We start from the raw sequence: 20,385 nt of genomic DNA on the forward strand, positions 1-20,385 counted from the left end.
TTCCACAAGTAGTCCCGTGGTCAGGGTGGGGCTCTGGTGGTAGGTACCAGAGCCCATATACAATATGTGGGCTTTTGTGTGTGTGGCTTCTTTCACTAGGCATAATGTTTTCAAGGTTCATACACATTGTAGCATGTATTAGCGCTTCATTCCTTTTTATAGCTGAATAATAGTCTGTCATATGGATATGCCACATTTTGTTTATTCATTTGTGAGTTGATGGACATTTGGGCTGCTTCCATCTTTCGGCTCTTGTGAGTAGTACTGCTAGGAACCTGCGTGTACACGTATTCGTTTGAGTACCAGTTTTCAGTTCTTCTGGGTATATACCTAGGAGTGGAACTGCTGATGGGTCTGTGAACAAAGAATGTCACCTAACATGGGTCAGTAAACAAAGGATGTTGCAGCCATCCAGCCAACAACCTCTGCAGCCACCACCAACAGTATACCCTGAGAGGATTCAGAATGGAGTAAAACAGGATACTGGGCCTAGATAGTTAAGGTGCATATCAAAGGAATGATTTCAGTGCATCTTCCCATACACAGAAAAGGGATAAATTCATTAACATGAGATGTCTGTTTTTTTCTTTAATTAGTCTTTTGACGTTTGACTATCTGCTTTGTTTTGTTTTGTTTGTTTTTGCAAAAATTCCTTTATATCCTGGTTCATCCCTTACCTCTTCAGAACTGTCCCTCAGAGCTATCTGAGAGGCTGTCTCCCGGGCTTAGGTCCTTAGTATGTCTGCTGAATAAAACATAATTCTCAACTTTTAGGTTATGCAGTCAACAGTTTTGACAGCTACAAAGGGACCCAGAGCAGACTTTTCTCCTTTGCCTGAACTCTCCAAGGATCCAGAGCCTAGGTACCAGCAGAGGATTCTTGGGCCCATCTGCCACCTCAGAGAGTCCAGATGAATTTGGGTGAGTCTCTCCTGATTCTCAGATCTCCTGTTATTGGCTGATGATCCTAAGTTTTATTCAGTGATGTTAAACTCCTCACTGGAAGAGTAGTAGGTTATCCTTGAAACTTAGTTTCAAGAAGAGGTACCTGGGTTATGCTTAGTTGAAACACACTGAGTAAGGTTGGACTGGGTAATTAGGTGGAAGACTGGCCTGTCGTTTTTCCTTGAATTGGCTACTTTAATAGGGTTTGTCAAAATAAAAGTGAAGATATCTCATGAGAGCTTTCAGCTCAGAAGGAACATCACCTCCTGGCTGGCAACAGCTTCCTCAGGCAACTGAGAAAGTTGTGGGAGTGGTAGAGGCAAGTCCTTATACTGTGCAGCTGTCCCTAAAGGGAAACCCACTTTTTTAATTAAACACTTGCCTGCCAGGGACATGCATAAGAGCTGGCCACTCCATAATCCAAGTACCCACAGTGGTTGTAGGCTACTGAAGGGAGAAACCAAGACTCATAAAAGGGCTAAAATGAATCTAGGGTAAAATCTAGAGGAGTTAAGCTCACAACAGCACATTGGCTCACCACACGATCATCACTAGTGATTTTATCTCCACAAACTCACTCTGGAATTGGGAACAAAGCTTTCAAAACAAAAAGAAAAAGGAACGACAGATTACCAGCTTCTAACTAATACCCCAGCCGGATATATGTACAACACATACACTTACAAGTACTTACTTAATTGGGAATTAAAGGAAATCTCACCCTGAAAATGACTTAAGATAGGGCTCTTCTATTGCATACACAGTTAAGTTAGAGAAAGCCTGCTTGATAAAACATCTTTTCAGAATTCTGACCTTAAAGAAACAAAAGCCCTTCTAGGGGGAACTTGCATTTCTCTCCCTGTGTCTTTGAGATGTAAATGTTCTACCTGATTTTCTTAGGCATTTTGTGTGTATGTATGTGTATATGTCTGTTTCTGTGTTTTCAGTACTTGGTCTTTGCCATCTGGAAGGTACACATATGGTATGCAATTCGGCAACCAACCGAATAGACTGGGATTCTGAGCAGTCTTTTGTCTGACTGTGCCAACTCTCAGGAGCTTTTGCCCTCTTAACCTTCCTTGCATCGGCCTGTGCAGTGAAGGCCTTTACTTTCTTAGGCTATTTTGGGGAGTAAACTTTCTAGATTTTGTGAAGGCTACATCTTCACACTCTGTTGTGGGGACTTCTCTGGTGTCTTATTGGTTTGCATCAATAAGATACATCTTGTTAATGGCCAGATGATGGATCCTTTATATTGGAGAAACTTTAAATTGGTAAATTTTAAAAGAGCTGTGTTACTGGTACTTATAAGAAAAAGACTTAGAAGGTGGAAAACATATATATGGTTAACCTAAGAACTCCCTTAATTGAAAACAACAACAACAAAAAACTGGTTTGGGAAGCCTTATTTGTGGTCTCTGCTTCCCCTCAGTGAGTCTTACAGATGCTAATAAAAACATTAGGATAATTAACGTTAATTAGGTTGATTAACAGGGAAGTAAACTGAAGAGAAAGTTTAGAGACTTCTTCCCAAAAAAGGTGGAAATTTTAAAGGGACTTATCCCAAAAGGATAAAGAAATCTTTAGATGATTATTTAAAAATGGGATAAATAAAACGGATGATAATGGGATTAAAACAAAGGTTTGATACAACATCACGTACGGCTGGATGGAACAAAGGGGCCCCCTGTAGGTCCCCAACATTAAAGGGCCCCAAACAAGTCCACTCTATTTACCCCACTTTAAAAAATATATATATTTAGGGACTTCCCTGGTGGTCCAGTGGGTAAGACTCCGTGTTCCCAATGCAGGGGGCCCAGGTTCGATCCCTGGTTGGGGAACTAAATCCCACATGCATGCCACAACTAAGAGTCCGTATGCTGCAACTAAGAAGCCCACATGCCACAACTAAAACCTGGCGCAGGCAAAATAAATAAATAAATATTTTAAAATATACATATATATTTAAATGGCTGGAAGTAAATTACACTGAGATACCTGGCCAACAATTACTTGGGGCAACAGTTAGGCCGATTAATCAAGTAAAAGATTGACAAAAGGGCCTGAGTCCCTTGGCTCAACCCCTCACTGGGGACCCTAGAGCCTTTTATTAAAAATAGATAAAAGAGTCAGAGGATAAAAAGAAAGGAAAGCTTCTAGGACTCCTTGAAAGACCAAGGCTTGATGATTCAGTCCTAATAGAAGATAAAGGTAAAGGTATAAAAGTTGATAGAATTGAGATGAAAGTTTATAAAATTGGTATACCTAAATGGGCTTTATGTAAGATGGTTATTTTTCTTTTGTTTAATTATATTGTGTGATATACATGTTTCACTGGGGAATGCTTCATAAGACAGGGCGTATGAATCTGCCCCTCAGGAAATATTACTAAACATACAAAAGGAAACCAGTAGGGTTACCTGAGCCTGTATAATATGATGTAAAAACTGGGAGCAATATTCAGGGGCTAATAAAAATAATAATAGAGATTTTGCTCTGGGTCTCACCTGTGCACTCAGAAAAAGGACCTTTGTTGAATGCCTTATGCAAGCTTTTGAAAGCATGATAAATTAAACCCTAAAATTCTAGAACACAGAACTCTTGAATTTTGGCTTAGCCAGAAATCTTCTCACTGATATAAAAAAGCAAATTAAACAAAGTACAGTTGGGCAAGTCAGTCTTTTAATATCATTTAGGCAGCAGACCAGTTTTTTTGAGAATGAAAAGCAACTGTCTTTGTTTTGCAAATCTCTACAAATAAGAAATGTAAATACAGCCCACATTGATCTGAGACTGAGCCTAATTAGCTCAATCAGGTAAAACCTGAAACCAAGGAGGAAAAAAAAAAGCAAAAAAGTCCTTTTAAACTCAAACTGCTGGAAAGGCTCCCTCACCCCAAATCTAATTCATAGCCTCCTTAAGGGTTTATCAAGGATAAATACAAATCTTAAAAGTCTTTTCCACAAATAGCAAAGCCTTAGTCATCTGAGCAAGCAAATTTAACTTATTCCAACTGTTATTTATAAACTAGTAAGTTTATACTGTAATACCTGATTCATAACTAAGTTTTTAAGGTGAAGCTATGAGATCTCTAGTTAGGTCTGTTTATATGTCTGTGTACACATTATACATATGAGATGTCTCTACCTCCGGAAAATACTGTTAAAATTAAATTTATAAAAGAGTTCCATTTAATTGACTTAAAAGTAAGTGCTTACAAATTAAATACTTCTAAACATAAAAGAAACTGGCCAGAATGAATTTCAGGTTCATGTATCTAGGAAATATTCAATATTAAATTAATATCTGGTATTAAAGCTAGCTTCAGCCTGCTGGTTTAATCAGTCAATACAGACATATCTTACTTGGTACACCTTCAGTGTACCAAGGTTCACTGAAGGTTAATAAGTTCATGTTATTTCTGTTGCAGAGTTTGTCAGCAAAAAAATTAACTTGGTATGATGATATTTTCATAAATTATAAAGGAAAATAAGAGTTTTCAGGTGAACCCTTTAGGAATAATTATGCTTTGGGTATATTGATTTAAAACAGTTTCTCCAGATTTTTGGTAACTTAAAACTTTAGAGTTTTTCCTATTTATTTTTAATTTAATTTTTATTTTATATTGGAGTATATGTGATTTACAATGTTGTGTTAGTTTCAAGTATACAGCTAAATGATTCAGTTATACCTATACATATATCTGTTCTTTTTCAGATTCTTTTCCCGAGAGGTTATTATAGAATATTGAGAAGATTCCCAGTGCTATACAGTAGGTCGTTGTTGATTATCTGTTTTATATATACTACTGTATATATGTTAATTCCAAACTCCTCATTTATCCGTTCCCCCCACCCCCCACGTTTCCCCTTTGGTAACCTAAGTTTATTTTCAAAGGCTGTGAGTCTGTCTCTCTTTGGTAAATAAGTTCATTTGTATTATTTTTTTGGGTTCCACATATAAGTGATATCATATGATATTTGTATTTCTCTGTCTGACTTACTTCACTTAGTATGATAATCTCTAGGTCCATCCATGTTGCTGCAAATGGCATTATTACATTTTTTTATGGCTAATATTCCATTGTAGATATGTACCACATCTTCTTTATCCATTCCTCTGTAGATGGACATTTAGGTTGCTTCCATGTCTTGGGTATTGTAAATAGAGCTGCAGTGAAGATTGGGGTGCATGTATCTTTTCAAATTATGGTTTTCTCTGTATATATACCCAGGAGTGGGATTGCTGGATCATATGGTAGTTATATTTTTAGTTTTTTAAGGAACCTCCATACTGTTCTCCATAACAGCTGTACCAATTTACATTCCCCCCAACAGTGTACGAGGGTTCCCTTTTCTCCACATCCTCTCCAGCATTTATTGTTTGTAGACTTTTTGATGATGGCCATTCTGACTGGCGTTGAGGTGATACCTCATGGTGGCTTTGATTTGCATTTCTCTGATAATTAGTGATGTTGAGCATCTTTTCATGTGCTTTTTGGCCATCTGTATGTCTTCTTTGGAGAAATGTATATTTAGATCTTCTGCCCATATTTTGATTGCATTGTTTGTTTTTTTTTGATATAGAGCTGCATGAGCTGTTTGTATATTTTGGAGATTAATCCCTTGTCAGCCACCTGGTTTGCAAATATTTTCTTCCATTGTGTGGGTTGTCTTTTCACTTTGTTTATGGTTTCCTTTGCTGTGCAAAAGCTTTTAAGTTTAATTAGGTTCCACTTGTTTATTTTTGTTTTCATGTTCATTACTCCACGTGTTTGTGTTTTTTACAGGATTTTTTTCCTGTAATTGATTTCTAGTCTCATAGTGTTGTAGTCAGAAAAGATGCTTGATATGATTTCAATTTTCTTAAAGTTACTGAGGCTTGATTTCTGGCCCAGGATATGATCTATCCTGGAGAATGTTCCATGTGCACTTGAGAAGAATGTATACTCTGCTGCTTTCGGATGGAATGTTCTATAAAGAACATTAGTTAAGTCCATCTGGTCTAGTGTGTCATTTAAGGCTGTGTTTCCCTACTGATTTTCTGTCTGGATGAGCTGTCCATTGATGTAAGTGGAGTGTTAAAATCCCTCACTATTATTTTGTTACTGTCAATTTCTCCTTTTATGCCTGTTAGCATTTGCCTTATATATTGAAGTGCTCCTATGTTGGGTGCATATATATTTTCAGTTATTATATCTTCCTCTTGGTTTGATTCATTGATCATTATGTAGCATACTTCTTTGTCTCTTGCAACAGTCTTTATTTTAAAGTCTATTTCGTCTGGGTATCACGACTTCAGCTTTCTTTTGATTTCTATTTGCACGGAATACCTTTTTCCATCCCCTCACTTTCAGTCTGTATGTGTCCTGAGGTCTGAAGTGGGTCTCTTATAGACGTATATATATGGGTCTTATTTTTGTATCAGTTCAGCCAGCCAGCCTATGTCTTTTGGCTGGAGCATTTAATCCATTTACATTTAAGGTAACTACCGATATGTATGCTCTTACTGCCATTTTGTTAATTGTTTGGGGTATTTTTTTTTAACATCTTTATTGGAGTATAATTTCTTTACAATGGTGTGTTAGTTTTCTGCTTTATACCAAAGTGAATCAGCTATACATATACATATATCCCCATATCTCCTCCCTCGTGTGTCTCCCTCCCACCCTCCCTATCCCACCCCTCTAGGTGGTCACAAAGCACCGAGCTGATCTATCTGTGCTATGCGGCTGCTTTTGGGTTTGTTTTTGTAGGTCTTTTTTCTTCCCTTCCTCTTTTGTTCTCTTTTGTGATTTGATGACTCTCTTTAGTGTTGAGTTTGGATTCCTTTTCAATTTTAATTTGTATATCTATTGTAGATTTTTGGTTTGCCGTCCCCATGAGGTTTTGATATAGCAGTCTATATACATATACAAGATTTTTTAAGTGGCTGGTCTCTTAATTTGAAATGAATTTCCAATATCCTGCAATTGTACTCTCCTCAAGATTGCTGGTTTTGATATCATATTTGTGTGTGGCTGATTTCCTACCTTTAGTGTATGTTTGCCTTTATTGGTGAGTTTTCCCATTCATAAGTTGCTTGTTTCTAGTTGTGGCCTCTTCTTTTCTGCCTAGAGAAGTTCCTTTAGCATTTGTTGTAAAGCTGGTTTCATGGTGCTGAATTCTCTTAGCTTTTGCTTCTCTGTAAAGCTTTCGACTTCTCCATCGAATCTGAATGGGAGCCTTGCTGGGTAGAGTAATCTTGGTTATAGGTTTTCCCCTTTCATCACTTTAAATATATCATGCCACTCCCTTCTGGCCTGCAGAGTTTCTGCTGAAAAATCAGCTGTTAACCTTATGGGGATTCCCTTGTATGTTATTTGTTGCTCTTCCCTTGTTGTTTTTTCTATTTTCTCTTTGTCTTTAACTTTTGTCAGTTTGATTAGTATGTGTCTCGGCGTGTTCCTCCTTGAGTTTATCCTGTATGGGACTCTTTGCATTTCCTGGACTTCATTGAGTGTTTCCTTCCCCATGTTAGGGAAGTTTTCAGTGATAATCTCTTCCAATATTTTCTCAGGCACTTTCTCTCTCTCTTCCCCTTCTGGGACCCCTATAATGTGAATGTTTGTGCATTTAATGTTGTCCCAGAGGTCTCTGAGACTGTCCTCATTTCCTTTCATTCTTTTCTCTTTATTCTGTTCCACAGCAGTGATTTCCACCGCTCTCTCTTCCAGTTACTCATTCTTCTGCCTCGTTTATTCTGCTACTGATTCCTTCTCGTGTGTTTTTCATTTCAGTTATTGTATTGTTCATCTCTGTTTCTTTGTTTAGATCTTCTAGCTCATCTTTAAACATTTCTTGTATTCTCAGTCTGTGCCTCCATTCTTTTCCCGAGATATTGGATCATCTTTACTATCATTACTCTGAATTCTTTTTCAGGTAGATTGCCTATCTTCACTTCACTTTGTTGTTCTTCTGGGTTTATCTTGTTCCTTCGTCTGGAACATATTTCTCTGCCATCTCATTTTTTTCTAAATTTCTGTGTTTGTGGTCTCCTTTCCACACACTGCAGGATTGTATTTCCTCTTGCTTCTGGTGTCTGCCCCCTGGCAGGTGAGGTTGGTCCAGGGGCTTGTGCAGGCTTCCTAGTGGGAGGAACTGGTGCCTGCCCACTGGTGGGTGGATCTGGGTCTCGTCTCTCTGGTGGGCAGGGCCATGTCAAGGCATATGTTTAGAGGTGGCTGTGAGCTCAGTACAGCTTTAGGCAGCCTGTCTGTTGATTGGTGGGGCTGTGTCCCCCACCCTGCTTGTTGTTGTTTAGCCTGAGGTGTTCCAGCACTGGAGCCTACAGGCTGTTGGGTGGGGCCAGGTCTCGGTGCCAAAATTGCACCCTCCCTGAGAACTAATGCCAATCAGTATTCCCTGGGGCCTTTGCCGCCAGTGTCCTTGCCCCCACAGTGAGCCACACTGACCTCCACCTTCCCTGGAGACCCTCCAAGATCCGCAAGTGGGTCTAGTCCAGGCTCCTGTGGAGTCACTGCTTTGTGCTGGGTCCCTCCAAGAGTCGAATCTGTTTCCCCTTGTCTGTGGAGCTCCTGCACTCAAGAACTGCTGGCCTTCAAAGCCAAATGCTCTGGGGGCCCCTCCTCCCAACGCCAGACCCTCAGGGTGGGGACCCTGACGTTGGGCTCAGAACTCTCACTCCTGTGGGAGAACCTCTGCAATACAATTATTTTCCAGTCTGTGGGTCACCCACCCGGCAGGCATGGGATTTGATTATATCACAAAAGCGCCCTTCCTACCATCTCATTGTGGCCTCTTCTTTCTCTTTGGGTGTAAGATACCTTTTTTGGTAGGTTCCAGTCTTTTTTGTCAATGGTTGTTCAGCAGTTAGTTGTGATTTTGGTGTTTTTGTGAGATGAGGTGAGCTCAAGTCCTTCTACTCCACCATCTTGTCCGGAATTGAGATGCTTTTAGTTTGGATGCTTTCTGCCTCTTTCCTTAGTGTGTGCTGGCCATTATTCCTTTCAAATGGTGTGTGGATGTGTGGCAGCCTGTGCACACTCCTGGTATGGCAGGAGCAGCAATCGGCGCCTACTCGCGGGTCTCCCAGCAGTGGCAGTGGCCCGTGTGCCCCCAGGCCAGTAGGGGCAGAGATTGTTGTCTGTTCCTGTGTCTCTTAGCAGCAGTGATGGCCCACGCACTCCCGGGACAGCAGGGACCATGATTGGTGCCTGCTCGCTGCCTGTGCGTACTCTCTGGATGAGGGTGGGACTGGCGCCTGCTCCCGGATCTCTTAGTAGCAGTGGTGGCCCGCACACTCCCAGGACAGCAGGGACAGTGACTGGAGCTTGTTCATGGCCTGTGCATGCTCCCTGGACATTGGGTGCAGTGATTGGTACCTGCTCGTGGATCTCTTAATGGTGGCGGTGGCCCACACACTCCCAAGATAGCAGGGACAGTGCTTGGTGGCTGCTCGTGGGTCTCATATTTGCGGTGGTGGCCCGCGCACTCCTGCGACAGTGGGGACAGCACTTGGTGCCTGCTCATGGTTCTCTTATTGATGGCAGCTGCCCGTACCTGCCTCTGGAGCCCACGATGGCAGTGGTGGCTCACGCCTGCCCCTGGAGCTCACGTAGGTGGTGTCCTGTTGCCTGAGAATGTGCGCACAGGGAAAGAAGCTCTTATGGTGGTCCCACCCCTCTCCTTGCATGCCCCCCAACAATGGTACGTTGCCTCCATGGCGGGCCCAGGCTTCTTCTGAGTGCACCCTCAGTTGCCACACTCCACCCTCTTCAGGCTCTCTCCGCATAGCCAATCCTGGTCCTCTCCCTGGGTCTGACCTCCAAAGCCCAGGCTTCAGCACCCGGCCCCTGCCCATGTGGGTGGACGAGGGTCTCAGGCTGGGGAGCACAGGGTGGCAGTACTGACCATCTGTGCAGGTCACTGTCCATTTTGCCTTCCACAGACTGGTTGCTGCACTCTCCTCTGAGGCTCTGAAGCTCCCCCTCTGTCCAGGCTGATCTCCCCATGGGTGAGGGAACCTCCCAGGGTGTGGGAACCTTTCTTCTTTCACAGCTCCCTCCCTGGGGCGCAGGTCCTGTCCTGATTCCTTTCTGTCTTTCTTTTTCTTTTGTTTTATCTGGTTATATGGAGGTTTTCTTGCCCTTTCAAAAGTCTGAGGCCAGTGTTTAGATTTTCTGTGCAAATTGTTCCACTTGTAGATATATTTTTGATGTATCTGTGGGAAGAGGTGAGCTCCATGTCCTGTTCCTCTGCCATCCTGATTCCTCAGCCCTTGCTAAAATTAATTTAAGTAATGGGAATCTACTGACTATCCAGGTCACTTCAAATAAGATAAAATACTCAAACATTATTTGCTAAACAGGTCTAAATTTACCTACTTTTGTCTCCTTACAAGAAGGAAACTAAAGATGTTTGGGTTTGCTAGACACAACTCTTGTACCACATAAGGAAAGAAATTATGCTATGAGAAGATGTATGTTTCTAGAGGTTAAGTGATACGCCAATCAGGAATGCTGGTATGACAGACAGTTCACAATTACTTGCTACTTGTCAGTTTTCACTAGAGATTAATGTTTTTAAGGGTTAAAATTATAATATGTAATTAAAGCTACTAAAGATAATACGGGAAATATTTCAGTATACAAGGAAAGTAGGGTGTGTTTTTTTCAGCAAAAGAAGGTATGAAGAATGGAAGTGCATTTTGTTAAGTGGAAAGAATGATTTTGTCCTAGAGCTGGTTGTTTCTGGATGGAAAAATAAGGGACAGACTAACAGGAATAGAGAAAGTTGTGGAAGGTTCATAAAAAGGGGGCCCTGAAAAGGAGTTTTGTACATGGTCAGGCTGGGATTGGATTAAATTTAATTAGGTAAGTGGATATTACTATTAAAAGTAGGCTGGTACAAGACTGGATTTGGTTCCTCTCTCTGTTAAGAGAACAAAGTTATCTTGACATACTGCTTTTGAAAACAGATTATGTGAGAGTCTTTTTCTGTAAGTCTTTATTCGTTTCTGAAATCTTTTGTCACTTTAAGTGAATAAGTATTGTTTCACAGTGACCTATGATCCTATTTGACCAAGTGTTTTGAAACCTTTTTGATATTTTTGACAAAACTTCCCAAATAACAAATTCTAACTGAAGTTCTTTTGACTTCCAGATAACTCTGGGATGCTTCAAAGAAACCCTGCAACATCTCAGAGAGAAATGTTAAACTAATTAGGCTAATTTGGTATGTTAAATTACTTGAGAAGCACTGTCAAGTGATTGGAGATAAAACCTTCTTAGGTTATATGGTATGGGTAAATGTCATTAATACAGATGTTCCAAAATTTACATGGAATTCCTAAAACTCTGGTATGTCCTGGTATAAGGTTATCAGTCATAATTCTAGGTGTTATCTTAGGATGTTGTATGTCACAGAAATATCCAAGTTCTTGTCAATTACATTATAATCAGATCTTTAACCATGCCATTTTAAGTCTTGTTGTTTATACACAATCATTGTTTTACTCTGATGCTTTTATATATGAAGATCTTAGTGAAGATTCATAAAAAGCACTTTTGATAAATACAAGTTTTTTATAACTTTTAGATCTTACTCCTGAATTGGGTTAAGAAATTAAAAAAGACTAATGGAAAACCTGACAACTTCATCTAGAGGAACAGGAATTAATTACATGGACTGAATGAATTGATGAACATGACTTATAATTTTATGATTTTTTTTCTGAAATATACTGGTTTTTAATCTCTGTTTTCCAGAAAACCTTTCCTCTTACGCTAACTATGACCTTCAACAAGTTGATAAAGTATACCTTTGTAAACGAAGATGAAACATTTATCTTTTTCTCTCTACCTGATCCCTCCAGAATTTGGCTTCTCCAGTTGGCTCCCCTGTGGACTTGATGGCTTATTTTGACCAGATTACAACTAGTTATACTAATCACTGTTTTAGTTTGTTCTCTCTTGGCATTTTCAAATTATTTATGCCTCTCTCTGCTGCACTATCAGTTTATTAATGTTACTAGCTGTATTACTTATATCCTGTCTGTTTTATGAAATTGTTATCTCTTACATTACCAAAGTGTAACCAAGCCTCCAGCAAAATTAATGACATCTCGAGTTAGTTGATTATGTACATAACTCTACATAGAATAATTGTAATAGTGCAATTCTAGATCTGGGAAGAAGCAACAAGGGAAAACATTTCCTGGATCACAACAGACTAATAAGACAGGTGATCCAGAGAATTTTAGATTATCAACAGGGTCTCATCCAAAACAAATCAGCACATTGAGTGGCCTATCAACAGAATCTTTGCCTGATCAAGGGATGAGCCTTCCTAGCCCTGAGGGACAAAATTGGTCATGAAATGCCTCCCAAGTATTGGTTGAATTTATGGCCAAGAGGAAGCACTGTGAGCAAAGAATGTCACCTGCTGTATCAGTAAACGAGCCATGAAGCCATCAACCTCTGCAGCCACTACCGGTGGTGCAGCCTGAGGGGATTCAGGATGGAGAAAAACAGGATACTGGCCCTAGATAGTTAAGGTGCACATCAAAGGAATGATTTCGGTGAGCCAAGGGCCTTGCATCTTCCCATACACAGAAAAGCACTAGATTCATTAACTGTAGATGTCTGTTTTTTCATTAATTAGCAGCAATCTTGTGATGTTCAACTTCCTGATTTTATTTTTGCAAAAACTCCTACATATTCCTGGCTCCTCCCTTACCTCTTTGGAACACTCTCTCAGAGCTACCTGAGAGGCTGTCTCCTGGGCTTAGGTCCTCAGTATGTCTGCTGAATAAAACATAGTTCTCAACTTTCAGGTTGTGCTTTTTTTTTTTTTTTTTTCAGTTGACAGTTTCTATGGTAGTTCTATGTAGTAACTTTTTGAGGGACCACAAACTCTTTCTCAGCAGCTGCACCACCTTCCATCCCCACCAGTGATGCACAAGTCACTGGCATCCACTGACCACAACATGAGAAGAACCTGCTTGAGCTTGAGGCCAATGCAGAGGCAATCCAGCGTAAGAGCAGAGAGAGAGAATTTCCCTATGGCAATTTGTTTAGCAGCTGGATCAAGTTGTACCTGCAGCTAATCCTACCAGTTGACTTTTCAGTTTTGCCAAGTTTTGCATTTCTCTTTTCTATCGTGAGTGAGTTTGAATTTGGTTTCTGTCCCTCACAAATGAAAAACTCCTCAGTAACATACCGTCTAAGCATCTCATTCAGTGGTGTGGCCTGCTTACCTTGTGCATGCTGCGGTCAAAATCGTCCTCCTCTCCTCCAGATGAGAACCTTCTGGCTCGGGGCACTGCCAAAAGACAGCTAGGATCAGCTCTCGCCCATGCTCCCCACTCAGCCTATTCAGGCGAGAGGGCATAGGGGGGCAGTACAGCCTTGACAGGTGGGGGTTTCCTCTTGGCTCCACCACTTTCTAGCTGAGTGACCCCGCACAAGTGCATTTTGGTGAACTGCCTCCACCATGGGTCTCCCTATACTGAGATGGCCAGCATCCCTTCCCATTCTTGGGCTGCAAAGTGCAGGTGAAGCTGACTGCCCAGACAGATCTAATGAACCTCAACGTTGGGAATTTTCCTGCCGCTGGTAGGAGAAAAAGCCCTCTTTCTGCCAAGGAAGGGAGGTAACCTGGACTTGCCAGAACTCGTCTTCCCACGATAAGGGCAGAATCAGCCTGAGACTGGAGCCACCCAACCCACAGGACAGGTCAAGTCCTGATGATGCTCATCTACCTCTAGATCCAGCTATGCCTCAAAAACTTTCAGTCACATGACCCAGAAAATCCCTGTTTTGGCTTAAGGCTTTTGGAGGTAGGGTGTGTGTGTGTGTGTGTGTGTGTGTGTGTGTGTGTGTGTGTGGGTGTGTGTGTGTGTGTGTGTGTGTGTGGGTGTGTGTGTGTGTGTGGGTGTGTGTGTGTGTGTGTGTGTGTGTGTGTGTGTGTGTGTGTGTGTGTGTGTGTGTGTGTGTGTGTGTGTGTGTGTGTGTGAGATCTAAGATTCCCCCTCACCCCCCTCATGCCTGTTGGGTCTGGTCTCTCTTGCCTGTGCAGCCTCTGAACACTATCTCCCATGGGCACTGATCACTGTCCACTTTGGGTTATAGTTGTGCTTGTGTCTTATCCCTTTTCTAAGTGGAGAATTCTTTGAGGGTGGCAGAGGGTCATCTCTGAGCTCCCATGAAGCTTTGTTCAAAATGGACATTCATTACTAAAGGTATATGTGTTGAATCAAAGTGGCACTTACTGACAACTCCTCCACATACTTAAAAGAAACAGACTGGGATGTCTGATTAGGTGGGATAGCACCTTGAGGACCATTAGGACCCCTTGCCAGGGTGCCTGTGGGAGACTTCCATCTCCCAACATCCTCTCTTTTCCGTTCTCCAAACCATTTTCCACCTACAGCCAAAGTGGTCTCTTAAAAACACAAATCTGATCATGTCACCACTTTTAACAACTTCCTCCTATTTTGGATAAAGACCCAAATCCTGACCTCAACCCACAAGGCCCTGTGGGATCTGGCCTCTCGTCTCCCACCCCCTCCCCTCCCTCTCTGAGCTCAAGGTTGAGCTGACAGCCATTCCTTTGCTCCAGTGGAGCCTACCCTCCCATCTTGGGTCTTTGCAGGTGCATTTCCACACTCTGCTGGCTTACCTGCTCCTCACCCTTCCTGTGGTAGCTGAGGCTCTGCATCTGAGCAGCTTTTGTCATCTTCCAGACTGGACAGCATGCCCCTACCACCAGCGCTTCTACCCCCTGTACCTCACCTGCTGTACATCACCTCCCTCTTCAGTTGGGGCCGACATCTCATACACAAGGGCAAGGACCTGATCTGGTTTGCTTCCTAGTATCTCCCTGGGGCCCATGGCTGCCCTTAGTACCTGTTTGCTGAATGAATAAATGAACTGTCGTGTGAAGGAGTGGGCAACTGTCTGTGCTGGCCCTGTGTCCCTGGCGTAGGTGACAGGGCTCTGGTCCTGGCTCCCCTGTGAGGGGTGATACCTTTGGGGGACCCGTGGTAGGTCCAGTACTCAGACTCCGCAGCATAGTAGGGGTCTGGCGAGAAGGCTGGACTGTACTTGGAGGCCTGACTGATGTCTTCACTTGTTTTGCTCTTGGTTGCTGTCGACAAATCACCTGCAAAGGACCCAAAGAGAGAGCTTCAGGGAGGCAGAATGTCCTAGAAGAGTGTGCTGGACATACTCTCCCTTGTCTCAGCCAGGCTCCAGCCCTGGGGAGAGAGGCCACGTCCAGGCCAGGGTCTGGGACACGGAGCATTGGAGCTGGAAAAGCACTGAGGCCAAGCCTCTCATTTTATGGTTGGGAATCTGAACACCTGAGAGGGGAAGGGTCTTGCTCAGACCACACAGCAAGTTAGACCAGAACTGGATCAGACCCCAGCTCAGGGCTCCTTCTACCAATTCCACAGACTCTCCTAAGTGAACACTAAGGCCATGGCTCCTTTAAGTAAGATTAGACAGGTCCCAGGTGAGTCCTTGCCCTTACTACGTTCCTCACCCTCGAGAAGCCAGCCTTGTTGTGGATTCGAGCCACATCTTGGGTGGGATCGCCAAGCAGGGCCTGCTGCATGTTGAGTCAGGTCACCTTTCTCCTCATACTGAAATGACAAATCCTTCTTGGGGGAGACTAGATGGCCTGAGGGAAGGAGCACTGGCCAGGGAGTCAGCAACGCTGGGTTCTGGTTCCAGTTCTGCCACTTAACTCAGCTGTAGCACTGGGCAAATCGTGCCCCTCTCCACCTCAGTTTCCTTGTCTGTATCAGAACTGGTCTGCTGGCTGAGGTGTCATCCAGCTCTAAGCTTCCCCCTGAAGTCCACAACATGGGGGTGACCATCAAACCCACTGTAGGCACAAAACCTTCCAGGGCAATGACTATCACGCCCAAGACTGGTGAGAAGCTGACTAGGGCAGAGGGCGGGCTGGGGAAAGGAGATGGGGCCCCTGATCATTTCTCAGGAGGGAGAAGCTATAGGGACAAGCCCTAGGCTCCATGGAGCCAGAGCAGCAGAGGGTCCTGGGATGGCTCTCAGCCAGCCAGCAGCACTTGCTCCCAAAGCTTGCAGATCCTCTTTGATGTGGGTCCTGTGCAGCCCCTCCCACTCCAGCCATTCTCATTCAGCCCTTTCACCCACCCTCTCATCTGCACAATCCACCTCCAGCCCAGACGACTCCTGAGCCTGCTTTGGTACTGCCCCCCAGGCCCACCTACAAAATCCCACACAGTCCTGAGGGGCTTGGGACCTGGGGGCCTTTTCTGGACGTAAAGTTAAACTACCTTTGTCAGGGTTGGTGCCTTTCTGTGGCCACTGGGGGTACATGGCGTGTCCTCCACAGCCACAGGTAGGTGTGCACTGCTCAGGACTCACCTGGACCCCAGCCCAGTCCGCTCCGAAGTCGAGGATGTTTGTCTAAATTGTCAGGTCGTAAGCACCCAGAACCACTGTTTATACTTGTACCACCTCCTCCATCAGCCCAGTGAGTTTAGATCCCAGTACAGGGCTGCTTCTGCCTGTCTCCATGCTCGTCCAATTCTGTGTTCCCCCTGTGATCCCACAGGCACCCATAGGTACCTAAGGGTGATACAGGGTGGCAGCTGTGCCTCTGCATCCTCAGAGGAAGGGGTGTGCTCATTCAACTGAGTGCTTTTGCAAGAACGAACGGGTCTCAGTGGTGGCTCCCACAGGGAGCACAGGTAGGAATTGTGAATGGAACTGGTTGCAGGGCAGATTCGTAGGGCAAACTCTTAGTATTTCTAATTAAGGAAGTCTAGGGCAGGGGAGGGGGCCAAGGTATCTGTTTTTTAAATAAATCTCTTGGGTGCAGTTGGCCCACAGACAGTTCTGTAAGAAACACTATATGGATGAATGAATGAAGGCACCCTCAGCTCCTTTCTCATCCGTATCCCCTCTCCAGGCCTCCATCTACTCTCAGGACATGGTGACTGAGAACAGTTTAGAGCAGTGGTTCCCAAGCTGGGCTGGACATTAGAATCACCTGGAGAAACTGTAACAAATACAAAATTTGGATTCATTAAGTCTGGGGTGGGCCCAGGAATCTGTATTCATTCCACATGATTCTAATGAACGTCCAAGTTTGAGTACCAGCGCCTTGGAGTGTCACTCTCCCAGGGCTACATGCATTTGACAAGGGTTTCTCTGACCATGGGCTTTAGGATAGCAGATAGCAGGGCAAGGGGGGTAGTGAGGAGATGGTGGGAAAGGATGTAGGGGATACAAGGCCTTCCTTGCCATTTTGAAATGACACCAACCCCCCTCCCCAAGGCCACCTTGAGTGACTGGGGGGCAGCCGACAAGAAGGACCGAGTTGCAGCCTTGTATGTGTCCCTCTGGTGGCCCTACAGAGCCATCTGCACAGATGATGAACTGCCCCTCCCCTTGCCTGGCCAAGCCCTCTCTGCCCCCGACCATACCATGCCGTTTGTAGATCGGGGGTTTCCGGTAGATGTTACTTTCTCCAGCTGCCAGTCAGACCGGGAAGGGACAGTGGGGAGGAGAGAGAAAGACAGGAGAAAAGGAGACGGCCAGTTGGTCAGTGGGTCCCAGAAGAGAGAGGTGGTTAGCAACTTCTCCCAAGGCTCCCCCATCTTTCCCCCAGTGGACTTCCTCTTCCAAAGGTGAGCTTCCAACCTCATCCCATCAGGTTGCAAGAAAGGTGAGGGGAAAGGAATGGATGGATTCAAATGGGGCTGAGGCAGGGGCTTGGGGCTTGGATGGTGGGCATGAAGGCATAAGGCAGGCGCGTGCTCAGCAAGACCCCATGCGGGAAGGTGCCCACCCAGCAGCCATGCCTCATTCCACGTGGGCATCCCCAGAACCCCGCAGCCACAGTTAGCACTCTCACCCCCTCCTCCCCAGTAGGCTGGATGGGATCTTTCTGGGGCAACTGAGAAAGGTGTAGATGAAATGGCAAGACCAACTCTTGGGGAAAAGTGAGTGGGGAGTGAAAACCTGAGCTCAGAGTTGGGAGACTGGGGTCTAGGCTCGGCTCTGCTGTAGCTCAGGGTGAGACTTTGTCCCAGGTCACCCAGCCCCTGCCTTCCTCTTACCTCCCATCACTTTCCCTCATGCTCACCACCTCCAGCCATGCTGGCCAGCTGCAGGCTCAGTGTTTCAGGGCCTTTGGACTTGCTGTTCCCTCTGCCCAGGATGTTTTTCCCTGGGCTCTCTTTTGGCTTCATTGTCACCTCCTCCAAGAAGCCCTCCCTGACCACCTCACATAGCCCAGCCTCCCCCACGCTGTCACTCTATCACAGTGCCCTGTTTTATTATGTTTAGCACCTATATCTCTTGAAATTATCCTTTTACTTATTTGTTTACTCATTTATTAGCTCTCTCCCCACATTAGAACTTAAACACCCTGAAGGATCTGGGCTGGTTTGAGCACAGTTGCACTTTCAGGACAGTGCCTGGCTGTCCAGAAGGAACAACACAGCTCAAGGAAGCTAAGTAGCTGGTCTGAGGTCACAGGCTTATAAGCAGCAGATTCAAGGATTCAATCCCAAAAGCCCGTGACCTTCAGCACAGTTACTGCCATGTCCCATCACAGCCCTTGGACATTCGAGGCACTTCCCTGGGCTGCTTCCTGGTGGTCCTAATCAAGGCTGGTTCTGTCTAGGGAGTGGGCTAAGGCCAGTGGGCGTGTCGGAGCTGGAGGCCAGTTAGTGCGGGTGACTGGTTAGGGAGGGTCCCCAGCACCCAGTTTCTCCTCGGTGCCAGTGCAGGGCGCCCGGCGACCCCACAGAGCATGCAGCATCCATGCCAGGAATTCTGGGCTGGCAGCCTACCTGGGATGTGAAAGTGCTTGGGAGCCTGGTAAGAGGTTGGAGTGGAGGACCTCACATCTAACTGGCTATGGTATGGAGAGCTCCGGCCACTCTCGGGCCCTGGAGCACGCAGGCAGTGGTCCCCAGAGAGAGCAGAGGCACAGAGAAAACAGGCATTAATGCAGTGGCGGTGGTTACGGCAGCAGTGAGGTGATGACAGCAGGGATGGGGGCTGTGCTCTCATGCACCGGGTCTGCAGAAACAGGCTTGACCCTGTTGTCCTGCTTCACCCCAAAGTCAGATTTTGTGGGTTCTAAGAGTCAACATCACTGAGCTTCAGGAAGGCGTCTTTGCTCCTCTTAGCTCCCCACCTGGGCCCCTCCCTAAATTGCTCTGCCTGCTTCATCCCTAACCTCAGGGTGGCCCTCAGGTGAAGGCCAGGACACTGCCCCATTTCTGATCCTCTGGTTCTGCCCTCTGGATGGGACAGGACAAAGGATGAGGATGGAGACGTTTTCTTCCAGCCAGGACGGCTGGGCTTCCTGCCACTCCCCTCCCCGCAGCAGCACGCCACCCACCTTCCTGCTGCATCTCAGTACCACGTACCCCTCTTCTTCCCCTGCCAGTGGCATCTGCAGGGACTCAGTGAGGCCTGGGTGGCCACGAGCCTCCAGAGGACCATGTTGTAATGGAGATAACCCAGGGAAGCCCCATGCTGTCTCAGCAGCTGGGGACATCTAGGCACTGTGTTGTCACCCCTGGCCCTTCCTGTCCCTTCGGGAGCTTCCCCCGTCCTTACCGGAGCGGTAATAGTGATGAGAAGAGCGGGAGAAGGTGGGGGACATGCCCTGCCGGCCGTAGGTGGGGGAGTCAATGTATCCCGGGCTGGAGGCCCGTCTCTGCCGGAGGTCCAGGTTCTCATAGATGTCCTGGGGGAGGAAGCAGGGCCATAAGCAAGATCTGCAATTGGGGGGCCTATAGCCCAAGGGTCCAGCAGTCAGGTGGGGAAGTGACATGGAACCTGGGATCCCAGGGGCTGAAGCACGGTTTTGCCCTTCTGAATAGAGACCCCCTCCCTGGGTTACATGCACAGCCCAAGGAAGGCTGCAGAGACTTTCCAGGGCCTTCACCCGTCACTCACATACCCTTGAATGGAACCCGTGGGTCAGGACCCTGGAATCCTGGCCAAGGATCACAGAAGCATCAGGGAGGCCATCTCTGGGTAGAAAGGTTCGCTCCCAGCCATCTCTACCCTTTAAGCCACTGCCACTTCCTCCAGGTCATGCTCCTAAGTCTCCCTCTGTTTGCATTGGGGGAGCACCTTCAGGGGCTTCAGTGGGTTGGGGGGAAATTGGGGGTCTGCTTGGTCAGCATAAAGGACACAATTATAGAAAAGGTCTTCTGGAACCAGTTTAATTACCTGGGAGTAGGGAGATAAGGTCCCCAGCGACTTGGAAGCGAAGTTTGAAGGCAGCCATGGAAGGAGGGAAAGGAGAGAGGAGGGCAAGAGGGAGGGACAGAGAGTGGTTACAGGGAGCAGAGAGAAGCCTGCAGCTGCCCCTTGTCCCCCACCCCAGAGAACGGCCTCAGCTCCCCAGAATATCAGCA

At 45.4% G+C, this 20,385-nt stretch overlaps 1 protein-coding gene across 1 annotated transcript in view; it reads right to left on the reverse strand.

Annotated features, from left to right (window-relative positions):
• Positions 1–20,385, reverse strand: part of ABLIM3 (actin binding LIM protein family member 3) — a 156,020-nt gene that overhangs the window by 12,625 nt on the left and 123,010 nt on the right. Inside the window, exons 12-17 of the mRNA XM_082622791.1 lie at positions 20,198–20,227; positions 19,577–19,706; positions 18,799–18,897; positions 17,425–17,472; positions 14,976–15,110; positions 13,204–13,268 (exon numbers count right to left, since the gene is read on the reverse strand). Coding sequence (XP_082478917.1) covers positions 13,204–13,268; positions 14,976–15,110; positions 17,425–17,472; positions 18,799–18,897; positions 19,577–19,706; positions 20,198–20,227 — 507 coding nt within the window. The remainder of the gene's footprint in view (positions 1–13,203; positions 13,269–14,975; positions 15,111–17,424; positions 17,473–18,798; positions 18,898–19,576; positions 19,707–20,197; positions 20,228–20,385) is intronic.

The sequence above is a fragment of the Mesoplodon mirus genome, assembly GCF_964341445.2.
Source record: "Mesoplodon mirus genome assembly, chromosome: 5".
Taxonomy (NCBI): domain Eukaryota; kingdom Metazoa; phylum Chordata; class Mammalia; order Artiodactyla; family Ziphiidae; genus Mesoplodon; species Mesoplodon mirus.